Below are 19,374 nucleotides of genomic sequence, written 5' to 3'. Positions count from 1 at the left end.
GGTCAATTGCTTAAAGGCAATTGACCGTCGACTCAGGACAAAACTGTCTATGCTTATATAAGGTTGACATCAGGTACTTGTGTCGTCCCGCAACAGGAATACATTGTCTATGTCAATGGCTGACTTCTTGATGGCTAGTCGTTGACACGAACGAGAAATATTTTGTGCGATAGCCCACACCGCGTAAGGCCCTTGGCTATAAAAAGGTTACTTTTATATGATATTGAATTTGGAAAAACAAGGAAAGATACACACACTTGTGTTGCCATAAGAACAGTGCAAGTCAACATCAACATGACACTGAGTGCGATGTCGAAGTCTTTGTGATACTTAGCCAGTTTCAATCCCCACCACACCAATAACCACACAAGGAACACGGTTTTGTAGATGCTTTGCTAGTCAAAGATCATCATCGAGACTGGCCTCTTCAAATGAGACATACAAGGACTGTACCGTGGCGAACTTTAACGTTGGTTCTACTACATGCCTGGGATACTTCAGCAGATATAAAAGAAGCCTGATGGAAATGGATTGTTCGGTCGTTACTTGGAAGAGCCATAGCAGTCCCACGCAAACGATTTCAATATGCATGGACATCTGAAGCATGACTTGCAGGAAAATTGTAGAGAACAGGGCCTGTAAATTATCGTCAGGAACGATTCTCGAATGAGGACAAAATACAGAGCGTACACTGAAGTGGTGTATAAGCAAAGGGCGTCGCATTTGCTTACGATACGTCAGTTCGAAGACATCTGGCGCCCGAAGATCAGCTCGAAGTATAACAAGGTTAGTGTAGATCTGAGGTTGATTGACCTCGACATATCTTACCACAGTCGCCTCCATCCGGACCAAGGCTTGCGCAGTGCGCGTCGGGCTCAGACTGCACCATATTCTTGAACATATATCTATATATCAGCAAGTCTAAGCCATCGGGGTGTACATATGCTGAAGACTGAACATACCGGCAGATATCCGTATCGGTCTCCGAGCTACTGACCGACTTTACACACGCGCTCTTACTACAAAAAGACTTAGTTTCAGGATAACACTTTCCCTGGGAAAGGCCGACATACGAATCATATTGCTGATTAGTTCCAGTGCAATCTTCCAAAGCTGCTGTACAAACGTCCTCTGAGACCTTTTGCGAAATGATACTTGCAATGTTATCCTTGACGTTTAGTGGCATTTCCAAAGAGATCTGGTCCGATAGCATCAGCGCTACAGTGTCAAGGAATTTGTCGAGCTTGCGGGGCATGAAATCGTAGGCGTCGATTTGCAAGTCATCGTTGAAGTGCAGCCACATATCAACCTGCAGTGGAACGATCTGCCCAGTAGCATAGTGCAGGGAGAAAAGAGTGCTAGCTGATACTACAGAGAACTGAATTGCAAGCGATTCGACGACGACATTTGTAGGATACCCAATCAATTGGGTGGCATTGGCTCTGGCCAGGGCTGCGGGTACACCATAGATGAATTCTAAGAAAATTTGAAATTATTGGAACGAAGACTCAGAGGGAACTGCGATGATATGCATTCTCAGAGATATTTCGTGCGACTAATCGGCCATCACGTTAATCCATATGGAAGTGTGTTCGCCACTTGCATAGTTGATGATCCTTTTCGTGGAAGCTTAGGATAGTACCTTTTCAGAAATCTAAATCAGATACCCTGTCAAGAAAGTCTGAAAGTCTCGAAGACGTCGAAGAGTTCAGATGGCTGGTGAGCTTGAGCTCTGTGGCACAGAAGGATGATGAGGGTGAGTACATGGAATCGCATCGATTGCGGGGATGTACTGAAGTATGATGAACGGTATTGATGGGGATGCAATGGACCTTGATATCTCTGCCGTATTTTGAACATCTTTATACTGTAAGAAAGGGACCGCTGGAGAAAGTTGGATCGAAGTATGGATGTGTAATCGAGCCTGTCATGAGTAGTCGCGCAATGGACCGTGATGAATTCAGCGGAATGTTTGAGCCAATCCATAGGAATGATATGATGAATATCATGATATCATTCACCAGTGATCCGGTAATTATCAGCGTTTAATGAGACGTATCTCTGCAGCATCCGTTAATTTGAAGCTCTCACCGACGTACATGGCTGAAATTTTGACGCACTGTAATATGAACAACGACTACTTCTCCACAGAACTTGGAGCAACCTGATCTTGTTGAATCACAGGGCTCATCGAGAGATCCGTGGGCGTCTGGACAGGAAATCAAGTGGCATTGCGAGCCCGTATGGGAGTTGTATGTATTTTCTATCTTGAGCATTACTGCTGACTTTATAGATAATCATCTCGTGGATATGCATGACCCTTGATGTATTCCGATATCTGTATAATTGTGTGGCCCTTTGATTTGCACCGCGATACGGTTGAACTTGACCCAAAGCTGCGAAGACACTCAAGTGTAGTGCCAGTCTAACCAATGTCGCTATACTGTACTTAGCTCCTGTAATAACGTACTACTATTATACAGCATCAAAGATCCATTACGCATACTTCGCAGTATACTGAGCAAATAGCTTCGCTCTTTTATTCACCCTCGCCCCTCCCGTCGGTTTAACAGGACTATAATCAACCACCTTCCTCCTCGGCACATTATTTCTCGCCCTCTTAGTAGCGCTCATCCAATCCAATGCGGTCTCGATACCCGCCTGCACCCGCGGCTTCAGCTCCGCCGCCTTCGACTGGTCAGGAAACGCCACAGGCCGGCGATAGCTCAACCACGTGTAGAGCCCGAGCATCTTGTGGAACGTCTCCAAGAGCAACAGGTCCTCATTCGTTGAGACGTTCCTGTTTTCGACCTTTTCTAGTGTGGACATGAACGGGGTCTCCTCCATGCACTCTTCGAGTCTGGCGACACCTTGGGTGCTAAAGAGAGTCAGGAGTCGCTCGACGAATGAGAGGCATTCCTGGTCGCGCCATGGGATGGGGGCGGCGAGCATGACATCGAAATCGGTCAGCGAGGCGCCCTGGATGTACGCGTCTAGGTAGTTGGTGGAGAGCCTGGTGGCACTGCCGTAGACGTATCGGTAAGTAGGGGAGAGCTTCGATGTGTATGCGTGGGCTAGGTATATGGTGTTCATGGCGGAATGAAGGGGCAGAGCACTCACTGTGGCGACGAGCGATGGATATGAGGGTGTGATGCGAGCAGTTTTCAGAGATGGTATGGAGAGTTTCATCGTCCGTGTGAGGAATGGAAGGTGTGCTTCATTGAGAGTCGTCACCAACCCTCCGGGCACTTCTGACCCGTGCAAGCCGAACCGTCCCGCACGTCCAGCGATTTGCTTCGTGGCAGATATGGAAAGATATTTGACGGTGTCCTGGTGATATTTCTGCACGTCCGAGAATATTATACGTCGGATTTTCCTGTTTATGATCGTTAGTTTAGTTGTGTCAAACAAGCAAAAATGAAACGAACAAGTTCAGGCCCATGCCAATAGCATCGCTTCCAATGAGGACATCGAATGCACTCCCGGCATCGTTGAACAGATCTGCCTGCTCGCTGCGAACCTCCGGTGGTAGTCTACCGTAGACAGTAGCGCAGCTCATCCCCAACTTCTCCACGTCCCGCTTCATCTGGAAGATGGACCGCCGAGAAAAGGCAACGATACAGTCACCTTTTCTGACCTTGCTGAGGTCGCCCTGCAAACTCTGCTTCTCGACTTCCAATGGTGTAAGCCGCTCGTAACGTTTCACAACGAGATCGTCGTTCGTTTCTTTGACCATGGCCTCGATGATAGGCACTGCGGTTTCCTCTCCACACAAATGAATCTCTCGTGCGTTGAGACCGAGTACAGCTTCCGTCCATGCAAATCCTCGTTCTGCATCTCCAATCATCTGGATCTCGTCGACGACCGCAACGTCGTAAAGTATGTTTGGCTTGATCATCTCAACAGTACAACTGTAGAGCGAGGCATTCTCATTGACGATCTTGACCTCCTCCCCAGTGACCATGTTACACTCCCTGGCGTACTTGGGATTTCCGAGTTTGGTTAACGATGGTTTTTCGGGACTGACATCAAAAGCCGAGTCTGCTCGTGGTGATGGTGGTTCCGGAACGTGCCCTTCCTCTGTCCCTGCCGGAACGATCTGACCGAGATTCAGACGCTCCCAAATCTCTTGGGCGAGTAGCCGTAAAGGTCCTGCGTAGATTCCGGTGGGTGCAGCAGCCAGGGCCCGAAGTGCGTGATGTGTTTTACCACTGTTGGTAGGGCCGACATGCATGATAAATTTGCGACGAAGTCCCCTGGCAAAGGGATAATGATCTCCGGGATGCGGGCGGGAAGTCGCATCTGAAAGAGCACGCATACTGTGAATGACGGAAGTGGGGATGTTCTGTGACTCGAGATAAGCCTGGTTCGAAGGGTCAGATACCCAGGTGTAGAGGACGATGTTGTAGACCATGTCGAAATATTGTCGCTCATCATCATCTGGGGACATGCGACCAAAACGCTCAAGGGAATAGTCGATGTATCCGTTCCGTGTGGACAGCTTCTTGCTGGCGACCGCTTGAGTGAAGACGAGCAGAACTGTCGGTATGTGTTCGTGGGGCACGCCAAAGAGAGCGAGCCGGTCTGCGACCCGTTTAGATGCTGCCCAATCTGCAACATGTTTCTCGAAGAATTGGAGAATGGCCTCGGGTCTTTCTGGTGTCAGGCGTCTGGCGATGGAAACAATGTCGACTTTAGGAGGCGGTGGTGCAATGGCATGCGAGAGTGCGTTCCTCGACAAGTGGGAAGGGTTCGTGTAACGGATAGTTGTTCGTCGACTGGCTCCAGACCTAAATCTCCGTGAAATGTGGGAGCCCAGCGACGGAAAAGTTGGCCAAGAGTCGGGCGTCATCCATGCGCAATACTTGGAGCATGAGGCCGCTGCACTGCGTTGCATCCCAAGAGCGCGACGATGGCGCAGAGAGGGAAAAGTTTTGATTTTCAAATTCTGATGGACGCGGGGTTAGGGTTGGCTTTTAACCGTCATGGGTAATGTGCGGCAATCCACACTGGAGGCACTGACCCGTTTACGATGCTCAATATTCCAAACGACGTACAATCCTACACGCATCCGGACTGGTGCCAAATACCTCCGTGCCCGTCTTCGCGGTCCTTCCATGGTCAAATATTATCCGCCTGCCCTTAACATCTCTGCGATTGCCCGTCAATACCCAGCGTTGGGGATCGTGGATGAGAAAGAACAGCAGAGGTTCCAAGATATTATTGATAGGAAGAAGAGAGGGAAGGGCGCGCCGAAAAAGCTGAAAAAGAATGGTGCTTTTACTCTCTTTTTTGTTCTCCGTCCCCTTTCTAAACGATGGTCCAGAGGACGGCAAAAGGGCCCAGAAAAAACGGTAGATGTATGTCTAGTTGGGGATTGTTATGACTGCTTTGTGGCCTATCCTCCACTCATCATGGTCGCAAATTGCATGTATCGTTTACCTATGAGAGCTACATGCTCCCAATGAAAAGGAGACCCCCATCTCCCCTCTCAATATCCTCATCGTTTGCCTTTTCAGTTCAAACTGCCATTTTTTTCTTCCTGATCTCAGGGACCTGTTCAACGTACACACAGTTCTCACCGCATATGCCAAGATATGCGCCCTCTGACCTGAATAACCATCTCGTATTCGTAACTCATTTATATAAAGTACGTATCGAATCCATATAAGTACGAGTCATCAAGTGGAAAGGCAAGATGTCTATGTGTGCCGCCAATAATGGAAGGGTGTGTCAACTATGTTATACTGTTTCCTTCAAACTTATCATTCTACAGAATTGTAGAACACTCGCTACCCACTTTGAATACTACCGAAATCTATTCCTCGCTTGGCATCGCGAGACTACATGGTCATTTACTCGAAATGAAGGACAAGACCATCGCAGGCTCGGGAAACCGAGTACCGACACGAAACCAAGGCAAATCTCACCAGTTTTACGGTCCATGGAAGCGAATCATAGCCAGTCAAAAACAAATAGCCTGTGAATATATAATGTGCTGAATTGAGTCCCATCATTGTAGACTGCCAAGCAAGGCACTGTGATTGAACTATTTACTTCAACGAGTTCAGCCGCCAAGCAGGGGAGAGGTCAAGTAGAGCCCTCGTGTGTATCAGAGCTAATCTTTTCCTAGTGAATCTTCTCGCCGTGGTGGGATTTTTGCCACGAATTGAAGCCTTTGCCCTAAAGCTGCAGCAATAGTTAGGAAAGTTCAATATCTATGCATTACACGCCACCGATCATCTCACCATAACTTCCATACGGCTCAGGCAACCTCGACGTTGGACCTCCCGTCAAAGAGATGGATCCACGTCGTCTGCTTTCCCAGTGTTCGGCTATTGAACCTCCCGCCTCTCCCTAGCCAGGGCATTTGGTCTTGGAAACAAATGTCTCGTCTATAAAACTTGGTACGTCCAGGAAATAAATCTTCGTCCCCGTTTGTCTCTCTCAGTTCACAAGATGGGTATCAAAGCTGTTACCTTCTTGCTTGTCTCCCTCCTTTCGTCTGTCTATGGCACGACTCATCACTTCCCTCTCAGTATTGACAACAAAGTCATTGCTCCCGACGGGTTTGCTCGATCGTAGGACACTCCTGAATCGTGCCGCTCCGTCTCATTGATACTTTATACATCACAGGGCTATAACGCCAAATGGAACCTTCCCGGGGCCAACTTTCAAAATAAACAAGGGCGACGACGTCCATATTGTGACTACAAATAACCTTACCGATCCTGGGATGCGAAGAAGTCTCTCAATTGTAGGAACCAATAGCACCAAAGCGTATATAAATTACCTTTTTTTGCTCTCTAGCATTGGCATGGCTTCTTCCAAGCTCGTACGTCAGTAATGGACGGGCCCTCGTAAGCATGCCAACTCACATATTAATCTTGAATCGATACTTACCAACCCTAGGTTTGTTAATCAATGCCCGATTCCGCCAAAATCGACCTTCGACTACGCTTTTAGCACCATCGGACAAAGCGGCAAGTAGGTATAGTTTTGATATGCGCGAAGTATTTGTGATCTCATGGATTCGGTTAGTTACTGGTACCATTCCCATCTTTCGACACAATATTGTGATGGTTTGAGAGGGGCATTTATCGTTTACGGTAAGTACGAAACTTGTGTCCTATCGTGGACATTCTCAGCTCTAAGCACAGACCCGCATGATCCTCTTGCCCATCTGTATGACGTGGATGATGGTATGTTATCATCAAATTTTACTTACATGCAGTATACCGATAAGCGGATAGACAGCACTATCATCACACTTGCGGATTGGTATCACGACCTTGCACCGGACGCCCAGAATAGGTTCTTCCAAACTGGGACTGTCCCGTAAGTTCTTGCTGTTCCGGGATGTCACAGACTACCTGACCTTTCCTGGTCGTTAGGATTCCTGACTCCGGTATGCCCTGCTTGCACTCTGACATCCTTCGATCGTTTACCTTGGAAAAAAGGTCTTATTAATGGAGTCGGGCGCTACAACGGTGGTGTGAGTCTTGTAACTGTTTACTCACCCCTGGTTAGTCACTGAGTCTCGCTAGCCCTTAGTACCGTACTCCGTAATAAAGGTCAAAAGAGGCAAACGATACCGTCTGCGTCTCATATCAATCTCCTGCCGCCCTTTCTTCACTTTCTCAATCGACAACCACAACATCAGTGCGATGGAGTTTGACGGGGTTGAACACGACCCGGTCACAGTGCAGAACATTGATATCTATGCCGGTTGGTTCCCTGTCAATACATCATTGAAGGTATCTACTGACAAAGACTTGGGCACAGCACAGCGCGTCTCGGTCATCCTCGAAGCGAACCAGCCGATTGATAATTACTGGATTCGGGCACCGTAAGTTTCGACTTTTATCAGACTGAACACCGGATTTATTGTTGTATCAGTCCAACTGGTGGAAGCCCGGCCGGAAACCCGAACTGTAGGAGCTCACTGTTTTCCAACACTTATTCCTCTGCTCATCATACCTATAGTCAATCCTGATTTGACGCGCGCAATTTTGCGATATGAGGGTGCGCCCAACATAGAGCCCACCACAAATAATACACCTGGTATTAAGCTAGATGATGCCGATATGCACGTTCGTCCTATTGCCTGATATTGTCGAAGTAAATCTTGACAAGATTTTCGTAATTATAGCCTATTGCCCAAGAAGGACCTGGAAAGGTACGTATGATGCAGATTTCAACATTCTCAAGCTTATCCTTTCGTAGTTGGGAGACGGTCCCCCAGATGTTGCTTATACTTTGAGTATCACACAGGTTCTTAACGCCTTTTTGAAGCAATCTTGCCACTGAATACACCAAATACCAGCCAAATCCACCGTTCTTTGACATAAATGGAATTTCTTACATCTCCCCATCCCTTCCTGTCCTTTTGCAGATCCTGAGTGGAGCTGCGCAGCCACAAGATTTCCTTCCTGCGGTAGGTGTTTGTGATTTCTTCTTTTTGTGTATAGACTGGTGTCGTTCCCTTTCAGGAACAAGTAAGCCTCGCTTCTCAAGACTGGGTATTGTTCTCAAGCTATTGGCAAGATCTTCCTTCTCCCACCAAATAAAACGGTAGAGATTTCGATTCCGGGTACTGGGGGTGAGCCTCATGCACCTTCTTTCCTATTTTCATAATTATTCTTTTCCAGCTCATCCGTTTCACTGTGTGTCCCTTTTTGAATACTCACTTATCTACATCTCACGCAGTATACGGACAGTACATGGACATAACTTCGACATCATTCGCACTTCCAATTCCAACGTGACCAACTATGTCAACCCGCCAAGGCGCGACGTTGTCCCCAGTACGTCACCTTCCTTTGAATCCTCTTTCTTTGATGTGAACGTAGTTGCTCAGTCAATGGCGGAAACACAACATTCCGGTTCTTCAGCGTAAGTCTACATAGAAAGCAAAATGAATTACTAAATGTCACTATAGGATAATCCGGGAGCTTGGTTCTTGCACTGGTGAGTTATAGACGCTCATTCAAAGACCATCGTTCATTTCATGAGTATCTGGCAGCCACATTGACTGGCATTTGGAAGCCGGATTGGCTATAGTTTTTGCGGAAAGTCCGGCCGACAACATCAAAGGCCCGCACGCCCAGGTCAGACCTCAGGACTGGCTGACGCTGTGTCCAGAGTACGACGCCCTGTCACCGGACTTGCAGTAAAGCGGATCGACAGTAGCCCGACAAGGCGCTTTATATCCGTACCAACATGTAAATCTTCAGCTGTCATATTTTCACCTGCGTATTGTTATTACATGCATACCTTCGAATCTTTACTGCCTAAGTTAAAGGAAGGAAGTACCAGACCCGATTCGTCTCGTTCAAACGATAAAACCGGCGCCTCACCAGTAACTCAACCATTTGTCAACATCCCCTACCCCTAGCTGATACAGGTTCCCTAAAGTCACGGATTGTTCCAGGTTCGTTGTCTGTAGACTCGGGAAACCGAAGGCTTCCCTGTTGCTTGTAGCACCCTGGGAATGGAAAAACTCTAAGAGCCAAAGGACTGGAGTCTTGGTAACAGCATGATCGGACCCTTCCTCCAGAGCGGTTTGCGAGATAGCATCAATCCACTGAGAGTAAGGTACGAGGGGAATACTCAACGTGGAAGCGACACGTTGGAGAATAACTGAGGCTGCCACATGTCTAGGATGCAAAAGATGGATGTAACGGCATTTGCTGAAGCGAAATTCTACAAGGGCTTTGGCGGCTATGTCAATAGGAATCCACGACACACACTAAAGGGGGATCTGTTAGCGAAGATCCAAGAAAATGATATTGGAAGCAAACGTACATCTGGAATGTCGGGAAGATATTTCACGTCCTCGCTTGACTTGACCAGCAATGGGAACCACTCCTTCACATTCCATGCGCCATTAGTGCCTCCTGTGAGCTGTCCCGTGCGCACCACTACAGGCTTTAGCGTCGTGCTTTTGGCCACCTCTTCCAGAATGTATTCCGCCACCCACTTGGACTCGCCGTAGCCCCAGCCAGCAGAAATAGCAGGATCAGCAAGAAATGCTTCAGCTGCAGCATAGGAAGAGCCTTGCGTATCTATGCCAACCCATGAGTCACCCACCTAGGACAAACAAAGAAACATACTCCTGAATATACCAGCTGAGCTCGTGAAGACAAAGCGCGGCGCCATGCGACAAGTTAGAGAAAAATCGATCAGACGTCGAGTACCACGGATGAGAGGCTCCAAAGATGCAAGTGAAATATTAGAATCTACACGCCAGGCTGTAAATCAAGTTAAGCAGAGAAGCTCCCTTTCCAGGTCTGCCCGGACTGACCATTGTGGATAACGGACGTCACATCCTCAGTGGGCTCGTGGTAGACCCAATAATCCAAACCAAACAGGTTCGCAGACAGATCACAATCCAAAAATATGACTTTCGGGCTTGTAAGGACGTTTGCGTCTAATCCGCATTCATTGAAAGCGTCAGTCTACCGCAGAAAAGACCAGGAGTGCCTTGAACGGTTAATTGCATAGATTTTGACGACGTCATCTGAATGGAGAAGCGCATCTAGAATATAGCTGCCGAAAGCACCCGTTGAACCTGTGAGTAAGACGACCTCCTTGGAGCTGTCAGGGACCAAGGTGCTCTCTGCTACTGGGAAGTCGGTGCTGTACTGCCTTGCCATATCTAACATGACCTGTGTCTGGTGCCTGGTATCCTTCAAGTAAGACCCTTGAGCTACCGTTACTAAGTATTCACTTAATAAGTGGATTGTAAGATTTGCGTAGACGAAATTGTGTGGGATGTCACGGGAGTTGATTTTCGAGGTTGAGCGCAGAGCATGAAGGATCGTATTGCGGATCCATGTCGCTTGGAGGCTAGTACCGGATCAGCAAGGCAAGGTGATAATAACAAATAGAATTCCGCACCTGTTGTTGATAGCAGGTTGCATAGCGCAGCGGGGAAAGCCAGGTCTGGAGTCAAAAGTCAAAAGCTAGTAAGCGTTGACTTTCGATCTCCAGTATTGGTAGCTACAATTATGTAAGGTAAGAGCGACATGGAGGGTGTGCTACTTCAACACTCCCCCTCAACCGAACATGTCTACGGAGGTATTGAGACAAGTCCGAGTAAGGTAATCATGTGTCTGAGCTTCTCTCTTCCTAATCCCTTTGTCAAGGCATCGGCTGGCATATTTTCGGTTCATAAGTGGACCACATGGATGCACCCTTTTTCAACTTCATCGCGCAGCCAATAGAATCAAAGGTCAAGGTGTTTGACCCAGCCATGATGTTCAGGGTTTCAGGCAACTGACAAAGCAGACTCGTTGTCGATATAGAGGACTGAGACATTGGTGAGTGAATAGCCAAACTCTGTGAACAAGTTGTGAAGCCAAAGGATTTTCTGACCAGCAGACACGGCTGAAACGTATTCTGCCTCTGTTGTTGAGAGTGTCACGAATGCCTGAAGATGACTCATCCAGCTAATGGCTCCAGTACCCATTTGACAATGAAGCCGCTTGTAGAACACCCACTATCTTTGTCACCCCCATGATCTGCATCGCAGTAAGTCTTGAAGTCAAAGACTGATGAATCTGACTCAGAGTCAGGAGAGTAGACAATGCAATAGTCGACTGTGCCCTTCAGATAGCGTAATAGCCATTTGAGAGCTTCTCAGTGGGCTGTGCCAGGGTTTTTGCTGAATCGTGAGAGTACACTCACGGGATAGGCAACATCGGGCCTGGTAGCGATAGCGAGGTAGGCCACAGAGCCAAGCACATTCAGGTATGGGATTGTCCGCATTGTCTCATATTCCTCTGGTGTTTTGGGAGACTGATCTGCTGTAAGTTTTATGTTTAGATCCAAAGGTGTCAGAACAGGATTGCAGTCAGCCATTCCTGCATGTTGCAGAATATCTAGGGTGTATTGGCGCTGGGAGAGAGAGTGTGTTCGGTTGGCTCGGTCACGCTTGATCTCGACACCAAGGAGGTAAGACATTGGACCCAAGTCTCGAAGCTTGAAGTGCTTTTTGAGATCATTGATGACCTTTATAACACCATTTGGTGTCTTTGTGGCAATAGTCATGTCATCGACAAAGACTGGAATGATGATTTGCTCACTGTTCCTCTTGTAAACCCAGACACTATGCTTGCATTTTACCTGTTCAAAACCCATGGCATTGGTCAATGTTGCATGTAGCTTTTTGTGCCATTCTCTCCCAGCTTGCTTTAGTCCGTATAGAGACTTGAAGAGGTGCCAGACCCATTTCTTTCCTTTTTTCTCAAATCCTTCTGGCTGCTCCATATACACCTCTTCTGTCAGCTCACTATTGAGAAATGCTGATGAGATATTGACACTCCATAGCTCTAAATCCTCAAGGGCACCAAGTGTCAGGATGGCTTATAGAGCAGCCCATTTTAGCATTAGAGAGAAGATTTCAGTGTAATGGAAGTCAGGTCATTGTGAGTATTCCTTTGCAATGAGTCTTGCTTTATAGTGCTCAATTGATCTATCAGCATTGCATTTCACTTTGAATACCCAGTGACTCCCAACTGCCTTTCGATTTGGAGGGCATTTCACCAATTCGAAGACACCATTTTCAATGAGTGCCTGTATCTCTTATATAGTGACTTCATACCAACTTGCAGCTTCCTCTGGAGAGTGTTTTATAGCTTCATGGAAGGATTTAGGTTCACTATCATGTGTAGATGCCTTGTAAGCTGCTTCTGTCATGCTTTCGAATGCAACTTCAAGTCCTTCCTCTATCGTCAAGTGCTCGATTGTCTGGCTGGAGAAAGCTATGCCTTCAAGAATAGTTTTATCTTCCATAAAGGCTGTGTGTGCTTGATCCTCTGCATCTCTTGCATGATCATCATTGTTAAGATTTCAGTACATTCCATGACCATAACCAGGGCCAGGATCATATAAGCCATCATGTATTCTGTATTCATGTTTGCCTAGGTCTGTTGGAGGTGGTGGTGATGGTGATGGAGTTAGGTCTGAGAGAGATCCATTGAATGATGAGCCAGGAGGAGTCATAGCATTATGGGGAAGAGATGATACTGGAGGTGATGGGCTTAGAGGAGGTGAGAGATTTGGTGCTGGAGGATTTTTTGGAGGTGGAAGATCATCATTGTTAAGATCTTCCCCTTGATCAGGCAGCATAGGAGAATCTGACAGATTTGAGAGTAGAGAAAATAGGTCACTGAAAGGGTTGATAAGAGTTTTTGTATTTTCTGAGAACATTCGCTCATCAAAAATGACATAGCTTGATATGATGAACTTCTTAGTTATAGGGTTCCAGCACTTCCATGCCTTTGTACCTGATGGATATCCAACAAATATGCATTTGGTGATGCATGGCTGAAGACCTTATCACTTGTTCTTTTTGACATGGACATAGGCTAAGCAGCTAAAGACATACAAGTTAGAGACATCAGGTTTCTTCTTGTGCCAGCCAGTGTATGGTGTTGTTTTAGGAAGTGGTGCTATAGAGCAATGGTTGTGCATATATATGAATGCAAGCACTGCTAGTCTCCAGAAAGAAGAAGAAAGATGAGCTTCATAGAGCATAGTAATGGCCTCTTCAGCAATATCGTGATTTGCACATTCTGCAATTCCATTTTGATGAGGCTCATCAGGCTCAGTATGGTGCCTTGATATCCCTTCTTCTATACATAACTGATCAAATTCACGACCCATATCCTCTCCTCCACTGTCATCTTGCTTCTCTAAGATCTTCAGACCATGAAAATTTTCAGCATAGGCTTTGTAGTGTTTAAATTCAGCCAGAGCATTGCTCTTGTGCTTTAGCAAGGCAACAATCCAAAAACACAGAGCACTATATATAAAAGTGATCCAGTAGTGATAACCTTCTGATGTAGCAACTGGCATAGATCCCTTAAGATCAGAGAATATAATTGCAAGAGGGCATGTTGGAAGGAGTGAGGGGTCTCGAGGAATATTATGTCACCTGTGCTTGCCTATAAGGCAAGGTTCACAAATTGGGTCAGGATTGGATTGCATATTGTTCCTCTTTATATTTAAGATAAGCTGATTCTTGTACATGTCCTGGACAATGTTTATGCTTCTGTGACAGGTTCATTGATGTCATAAGATCAGGTCAAGTGGACAGATGCTTGCAGTACTTGAGATTACCAGCCTTGTAGTGTGAGTAGTGCCATTGAGATATCCAATGTTGTTATCATTGACAGTAGCTGAGAAACGGAGTGCTTTATCTTGAAAGAACTGGACTGATGACCCAGCTATGTTGATCTCATATCCTTTATGACATGTAAGATGGAAGGGTAAAAGCAAGTTATTATAAAGATCAGATACATGCAATACATCCTGGAACTCGACAGCCTCACAGACCTCTCCATTCTTCTCTTTAGGCTCAAACACAACTGTCCTTATGTCCACTGAATAAATGATTGAATTGTCTGCTAACTGAATCAGAACTACATATGGTGTCCAGACATGAAACCAGTCTTGATGATGGCTCATGTGAGATGAAGTACCTGTGTCCATATTCCAGTTAGATGATGCTGGGGACAAGAGATCAATACTTGCTTGGCTGGCAGTCTTTTCTATGATGTTTGACTTCTCTGTCTTTGCCTCTTCTGTCTTTTTGCCCAATTTTGTATTCTGATATTCTTGGACATGCTGTATAGCTCACTCTTTGGCTTTCTTTTTGCTGAAACACTCCTCCTCAGTATGTTCAGAGTTAGTGCACTAGCTGCAGATAGTATCAGATGATGCCACATGAGTGGCTTGGACTCTGATAGCACTTGCTTTGAATGATGTTGCTGAAGTGGTATCACAAGAGCAGCACTGCATCTCTTCAGTGTGGAAGATGGCAATGAGTTTGTTGAGACTGAGGAAATGGAGAAAAAAGACTGATGACACAAAATTATCATGATCAGATGAGAGGGCACAGATGAGAGTCATGGATTGAAGCTCTTCATCGAGTTGATCGATGGTGAACTTTTCAGGGTAGAGTGCTTTGATGTCTTATATAGCTTGTGAGACACATCCAACAAGAGTAGAGAGAGACTCTTTATCATCCTTCCGAATGCTGAATAAGGCATTATAGGTATTGAAATGAGTGCTCAGTTTTTGGTGTTGGTGAATGTCTTTCAGTTTCAACCACATAGCTGTGAGCTTACCCATGAGAAGACTGATATGAGCATGCTGTGATTCATCAATGCAAAGCCAGAGGTATCCTGCTGCAGATGAACAAGCTTAAAGGTAAGCTTTTGTCTCCTTCTTTTCAAGCTTTGTGAGTTCACTGAGGTCGGCTTGCTCTGGTGGCTCCTCAGTGCTATTGAAGTGGCCAAATAGCCCTTTGATGCACATGTAGGCCTTAAACAAAGATGCAAAGTGATTCCAGTTGCCAGCATGAAGGTTGAGAAAACCACATTTGATGGTGTCAATGATGTCTGAGTCATTTATCATGGTGTGAGAAAAAAAGAGACTATTGGGGTTAGAGAGTGTGTGGAGGCCTGTGATAGGTGAATGTGACTTCCAAATGGATAGTGATATCCCTTAGAAATATGAGCAAGACTTCAATGTTTAGTGAATGGTTCATGAGAGGGAACAAAAAAATTGCTTGGCTTAGTAAGACACAGGACTCATAACCTGTTGATAGCAGGTTGCATAGCACAGTGGAGAAAGTCAGATCTGGAGTCAAAAGTCAAAAGCTAGTAAGCATTGACTTTCAATCTCCAGTATTGGTAGCTATGATTATATAAGGTAAAAGTGACATGGAGGGTGTGCTACTTCAATATCTGTCATATCCATTTTAGAAGGGGTCATCATTGTCTTCATCAGGACATTCTCTACAGCCTCACAGACAAAGTTCAAACTGCTTAAAAGCTCCCATTCAATCAGAACCACTAGATGAGTCTGAGATGACTGCTTCACAACCTCATAGGCTTTGTCAATGTCAGCAGAGTAGGTGTTTAGCATGGCCTGTCATCATAGAGTGCCCATCAGAGTAAATTCAAATGGTTTGAATATATCTGCAATGATAATCATCTGCAATGGCAATTAAGTATATGATAACCATAACAGAGAGTTCCTCTATCTCTTTGAAAATTCTGAAATACTGAGGTGCAAACTGATTTGCTTTTTCTACTATGGACCTGAATAAAAATTTAGAATATTGTGAGTTGATATAAGGAGTGTAAGCATCAGATTGCATTTCGATGTCAGGAAAGTCTGCCCTCATCATTAGGGGAGACTTGCTCCTCTAGAATAGGCATAACAATAACACCAGTATAGAATCTTTCATGCCTGAATATTATGGTGCTGGAAATTTTAGGATCTTTGTTCAATATATCCTCTGGATATTCTGACATCATTAATCAACATGGAATGACTAGAGTAAAAAACACCTACTGATAGGAATGGGATTTGTCTGCAATGCTGAAGTTCTGTTGAATACAGTTTATCTGATAGATGCATATTGTGCTTGCCTTCTCTCCAGATGAATGCATAATTTGGTCATCTCCTTCTCCATGCACCCACCATAGTTCTGGGTTTATAGGATGTCTGGCTATGAGATCATTGGTATCCAGGGCTAGAATATCATCTATTTCTGTATTTAGAATAGCAAGTTGATGTGTTGGGGTTGTCTGTAGATCAGTTGGAGCATCATATCTTTTTTTAATGAGAAGCACTCACCTTGAACACAAGATGGTAAACTCCATTCTCTTCCTCAAAGAGCATGAAGGTTGGAGTACAATGAGGGGAGAACTAGAAACAGAAGATTAATTGAAACCACAGAGTTCTACTGGTCACAGTTCTGACCTTCCAATAGTCTCAGCCTTCAGAGGGAGGTCGCTCTATGATAAAGAAATTAGACTGACTCACAGAAAATGAAAAACATTGACTTAAAAGGAACAGCATGACTGTGGTGGTCTCTGTCCTTACAGTGATATAAGCACTGCATGTTTACTGTTCATGACTGAGATCTGATGACTCACTGTCTATACAAAGAAACCAAACAAACACCTTTTTGGATTAGTCTGTCATCTATGGCAGATTGTAGAGAGCTGCCTGCAAACACCTAGGTATCTATGTCATAGAGCATAAGTGCTGTATTGTGAAAACCTATGATTGTTTTGAATTTTGCTAGTTTTGCTACTCATTCAGGATTCTTTGCCCAGTTCTATTGGAAGTTTTGAAGTTATTGAGGGAGTAGGAATTCAGTCAGTTGGCCACAGTTACCTCTAGAAATGCTGGAACACAGAACATTGAATTGTATCTTATCGCCATAGCACCAGAAAAGATCCAATCAGGCATTAGAATGAGTGGAGGCCAACCAGGTCAAAATACAGTCATGATCACACCAGTGTAAGCCTGAGTTCAACAGCCATAAGCTCTACATAATTGAATGCATTAAAAATCAACATACCATCCAAGCAATGTGAATAGCACCCATAAGATCTAGATTGCCAATTCAATGAGTGAGATGAAGTCATAGAAGTCTACTGATAGAACATTGGCACAGCATGCACAGATAACACATCTCTGCATATATCAATCTCACTGAAATCTATATATAATGAGCAACAAAAATTCATTGCTACCAAGAGAAAAGCTTATAAGGTAGAAGACCAGACTGCATCATGATCTTGTATGTGAATGAGATGGGTTTTGGGAATGCAGTAGAATCTAAGGCCAATGGTCAAGTGACAAATTAGAACAATCATACATTTTTATGAACCAGATGAATACATGATTAGTGCTTGAGTCTCCAGCATGTTATTCTGAATCAAAGATAACAGCTTTGCAGATGTCGATGTGGAGTAGAGGGTCTCAAAAGAGGGCATAGGTATCATTTGGATATCTGCATGTTCATATCTAGCTTTTAGCTTCTGAAGTGCAGCTGCTGCAAGCTTCTGCATTCCAGGGTTTTGACTCAGGAGCATGCACTTGGCATCTGTAGACCAAAGAAGATGGGCTACTACTGCATCTGAGTTGCATACAGAAATTAGGAAAGTGATACATCCTGCATGCATAATGTCTGCCATTGTAGTATAGTAGATTATAGTGTCTGTAGATATTATTACTGTTGTGCTACAAATATTAAAAACTTGCACAATATACTTGTGACAGCCAATATGGTGACTACTAGATTTTTGGACTCTGAAGTAACCTTCTTGTGGATGAATTGAGCAGCCAGATGGATCACTAGAACAGCTCTACCCCAATTGATATTGATTATCTGCCCTGCATCATCCTCATAATGAAAGAGAGTGTGATCTCGACTTTTTGCATAGTGGTAGTCAAATATTTGGGCAAAGATTATAGATCCATCAGTTGGAGGAGTAAACATCAAACTTAAAGTCTCCTATAGCATCAGAAGGTTTGTCATAGCTATTGCACTGAGTATCAACCTTTGCAAATAACTGGGTAGTATAGCAAGCAGCTTTTACAGAATCATATAGTGGTCAACTGATCAGAGCTACCTTTCTCAGATGGATTTCAGGACTTTCTTAGCAATATGCCATGCTGGTATCAGTGCTTAAAGATGCTATAAGGTGTTCCATGATTTGGATGTGAAATAGGGTAAGAAAAGGAGAGAAAATGTACAAGATCGTCAACAGAGGCATACTCTCAACACAGGCACCGCCCTATGGCTCAGAGATCAGGCATGTGACTGCTGTATCAATGCATGTCATCTGGCTCTGCTAGACTAACTGAGCATGACAGCTGCTGCAGGAGCTATATGATGCTGGCCCTAAGCCAATAGAATTCTTAGGCTTGGAAAATACATCTTATTGTATCAAATTATGAATTTCTTAGTAACAGGTACCTTACTTGTAAGTCTCAATTACAGTCAACTCTATCTTAACCCATACTTGTAATAACCCATACTCTGCAGTAACCCATAGATTTTGGCTATCTACCAACTTGGTTACTGCTTAAAAATTGAATCTCTTCCATACTCCATAACCCATAATTGGCCTAAAGTTGTGAATTTTCACTGAATTTAGTGCATTTTGCATGAAAGTATTTATAAAAATTAATAGCTACACTCTCTAAGTGTCACAATATGAGCCTGCCTCTCAGCTAGAAATTGCTGAGAACACCTTTTCAATATCAAAAAAGCTGCTCAATATACTCAAAGATAGCCTCACAAAGCTTGAGAAGCAAGTAAAAACCAGAAAAAATGATCTTCTTGCTTGTCTTGCTAATAAGCAGCCTATATCTGATGACAATGAGTGCTGGTTAGACAATGAAGCCAATCCTGTTGAGGAGGTCACAATTCTTGACTTGCTGGATCAGGCATCCAATTATGAGCATGAGTTGAAGTATCTGAACTCACAGCAGAAGTCATTGGTGGAGAAATTGAAGAAACTTGGAAGTGGGATTAAAAATCTGATGCTAAGTAAA

The 19,374-nt window shown here is 44.8% G+C and overlaps 6 protein-coding genes across 6 annotated transcripts; 2 read left to right on the top strand and 4 right to left on the bottom strand.

Moving 5' to 3' along the window:
- Positions 1 to 69: 69 nt before the first annotated feature.
- On the bottom strand, positions 70 to 1,303 carry BT62DRAFT_1004830 (uncharacterized protein; the record flags this gene model as incomplete). The annotated part of the gene is made up of 7 exons (XM_043177089.1): positions 70 to 196; positions 256 to 395; positions 454 to 636; positions 691 to 752; positions 829 to 905; positions 963 to 1,019; positions 1,074 to 1,303. 7 exons carry the CDS (start codon positions 1,301 to 1,303, stop codon positions 70 to 72), a joined length of 876 nt encoding a protein of 291 aa, XP_043040759.1.
- A 1,016-nt stretch (positions 1,304 to 2,319) lies between these two features.
- BT62DRAFT_931108 (P-loop containing nucleoside triphosphate hydrolase protein) lies at positions 2,320 to 4,925 on the bottom strand. Its single transcript, XM_043186065.1, has 2 exons — positions 3,429 to 4,925; positions 2,320 to 3,376 (listed from the first exon to the last, which is right to left on the bottom strand). The coding sequence occupies exons 1-2, from the start codon at positions 4,850 to 4,852 to the stop codon at positions 2,497 to 2,499; spliced, it is 2,304 nt and encodes a 767-aa protein (XP_043040758.1). The 5' UTR covers positions 4,853 to 4,925; the 3' UTR covers positions 2,320 to 2,496.
- Positions 4,926 to 4,961: 36 nt separating this feature from the next.
- Positions 4,962 to 5,639, top strand: BT62DRAFT_948226 (uncharacterized protein). The gene is made up of 2 exons (XM_043188058.1): positions 4,962 to 5,274; positions 5,327 to 5,639. The coding sequence occupies exons 1-2, from the start codon at positions 4,986 to 4,988 to the stop codon at positions 5,356 to 5,358; spliced, it is 321 nt and encodes a 106-aa protein (XP_043040757.1). The 5' UTR covers positions 4,962 to 4,985; the 3' UTR covers positions 5,359 to 5,639.
- An 820-nt stretch (positions 5,640 to 6,459) lies between these two features.
- Positions 6,460 to 9,176, top strand: BT62DRAFT_1018661 (laccase 6; the record flags this gene model as incomplete). The annotated part of the gene is made up of 22 exons (XM_043178249.1): positions 6,460 to 6,581; positions 6,637 to 6,757; positions 6,811 to 6,860; positions 6,913 to 6,987; positions 7,042 to 7,109; positions 7,161 to 7,202; positions 7,254 to 7,338; positions 7,395 to 7,408; positions 7,461 to 7,495; positions 7,548 to 7,728; positions 7,786 to 7,849; positions 7,900 to 7,934; positions 7,987 to 8,093; positions 8,153 to 8,179; positions 8,227 to 8,274; positions 8,327 to 8,443; positions 8,548 to 8,602; positions 8,652 to 8,666; positions 8,721 to 8,807; positions 8,861 to 8,895; positions 8,942 to 8,970; positions 9,026 to 9,176. 22 exons carry the CDS (start codon positions 6,460 to 6,462, stop codon positions 9,174 to 9,176), a joined length of 1,563 nt encoding a protein of 520 aa, XP_043040756.1.
- BT62DRAFT_1018645 (NAD(P)-binding protein) lies at positions 9,128 to 10,667 on the bottom strand (the record flags this gene model as incomplete). Its single annotated transcript, XM_043178248.1, has 5 exons — positions 9,128 to 9,751; positions 9,808 to 10,067; positions 10,116 to 10,253; positions 10,307 to 10,432; positions 10,493 to 10,667. 5 exons carry the CDS (start codon positions 10,665 to 10,667, stop codon positions 9,356 to 9,358), a joined length of 1,095 nt encoding a protein of 364 aa, XP_043040755.1. The 3' UTR covers positions 9,128 to 9,355.
- A 5,909-nt stretch (positions 10,668 to 16,576) lies between these two features.
- On the bottom strand, positions 16,577 to 18,008 carry BT62DRAFT_919187 (uncharacterized protein; the record flags this gene model as incomplete). Its single annotated transcript, XM_043184138.1, has 8 exons — positions 16,577 to 16,607; positions 16,657 to 16,728; positions 16,783 to 16,817; positions 16,846 to 16,918; positions 16,959 to 17,041; positions 17,390 to 17,421; positions 17,593 to 17,649; positions 17,702 to 18,008. 8 exons carry the CDS (start codon positions 18,006 to 18,008, stop codon positions 16,577 to 16,579), a joined length of 690 nt encoding a protein of 229 aa, XP_043040754.1.
- Between the last annotated feature and the right edge of the window lie 1,366 nt (positions 18,009 to 19,374).

This window comes from Guyanagaster necrorhizus (genome assembly GCF_019112545.1).
Source record: "Guyanagaster necrorhizus MCA 3950 unplaced genomic scaffold BT62scaffold_10, whole genome shotgun sequence".
Taxonomy (NCBI): domain Eukaryota; kingdom Fungi; phylum Basidiomycota; class Agaricomycetes; order Agaricales; family Physalacriaceae; genus Guyanagaster; species Guyanagaster necrorhizus.
The sequence above is the reverse complement of the archived record's forward strand: the minus strand, read 5'-3'. Positions and strand labels throughout refer to the sequence as shown.

Coding starts and splice junctions, on each gene's coding strand:
- BT62DRAFT_931108 (XM_043186065.1), bottom strand. CDS start 4,852: ATGACGCCCGACTCTTGGCCAACTTTTCCGTCGCTGGGCTCCCACATT. Junction 3,377..3,428: donor ATTGGCATGGGCCTGAACTT/GTTCGTTTCATT, acceptor GATCATAAACAG/GAAAATCCGACGTATAATAT.
- BT62DRAFT_948226 (XM_043188058.1), top strand. CDS start 4,986: ATGGGTAATGTGCGGCAATCCACACTGGAGGCACTGACCCGTTTACGA. Junction 5,275..5,326: donor GAAAAAGCTGAAAAAGAATG/GTGCTTTTACTC, acceptor ACGATGGTCCAG/AGGACGGCAAAAGGGCCCAG.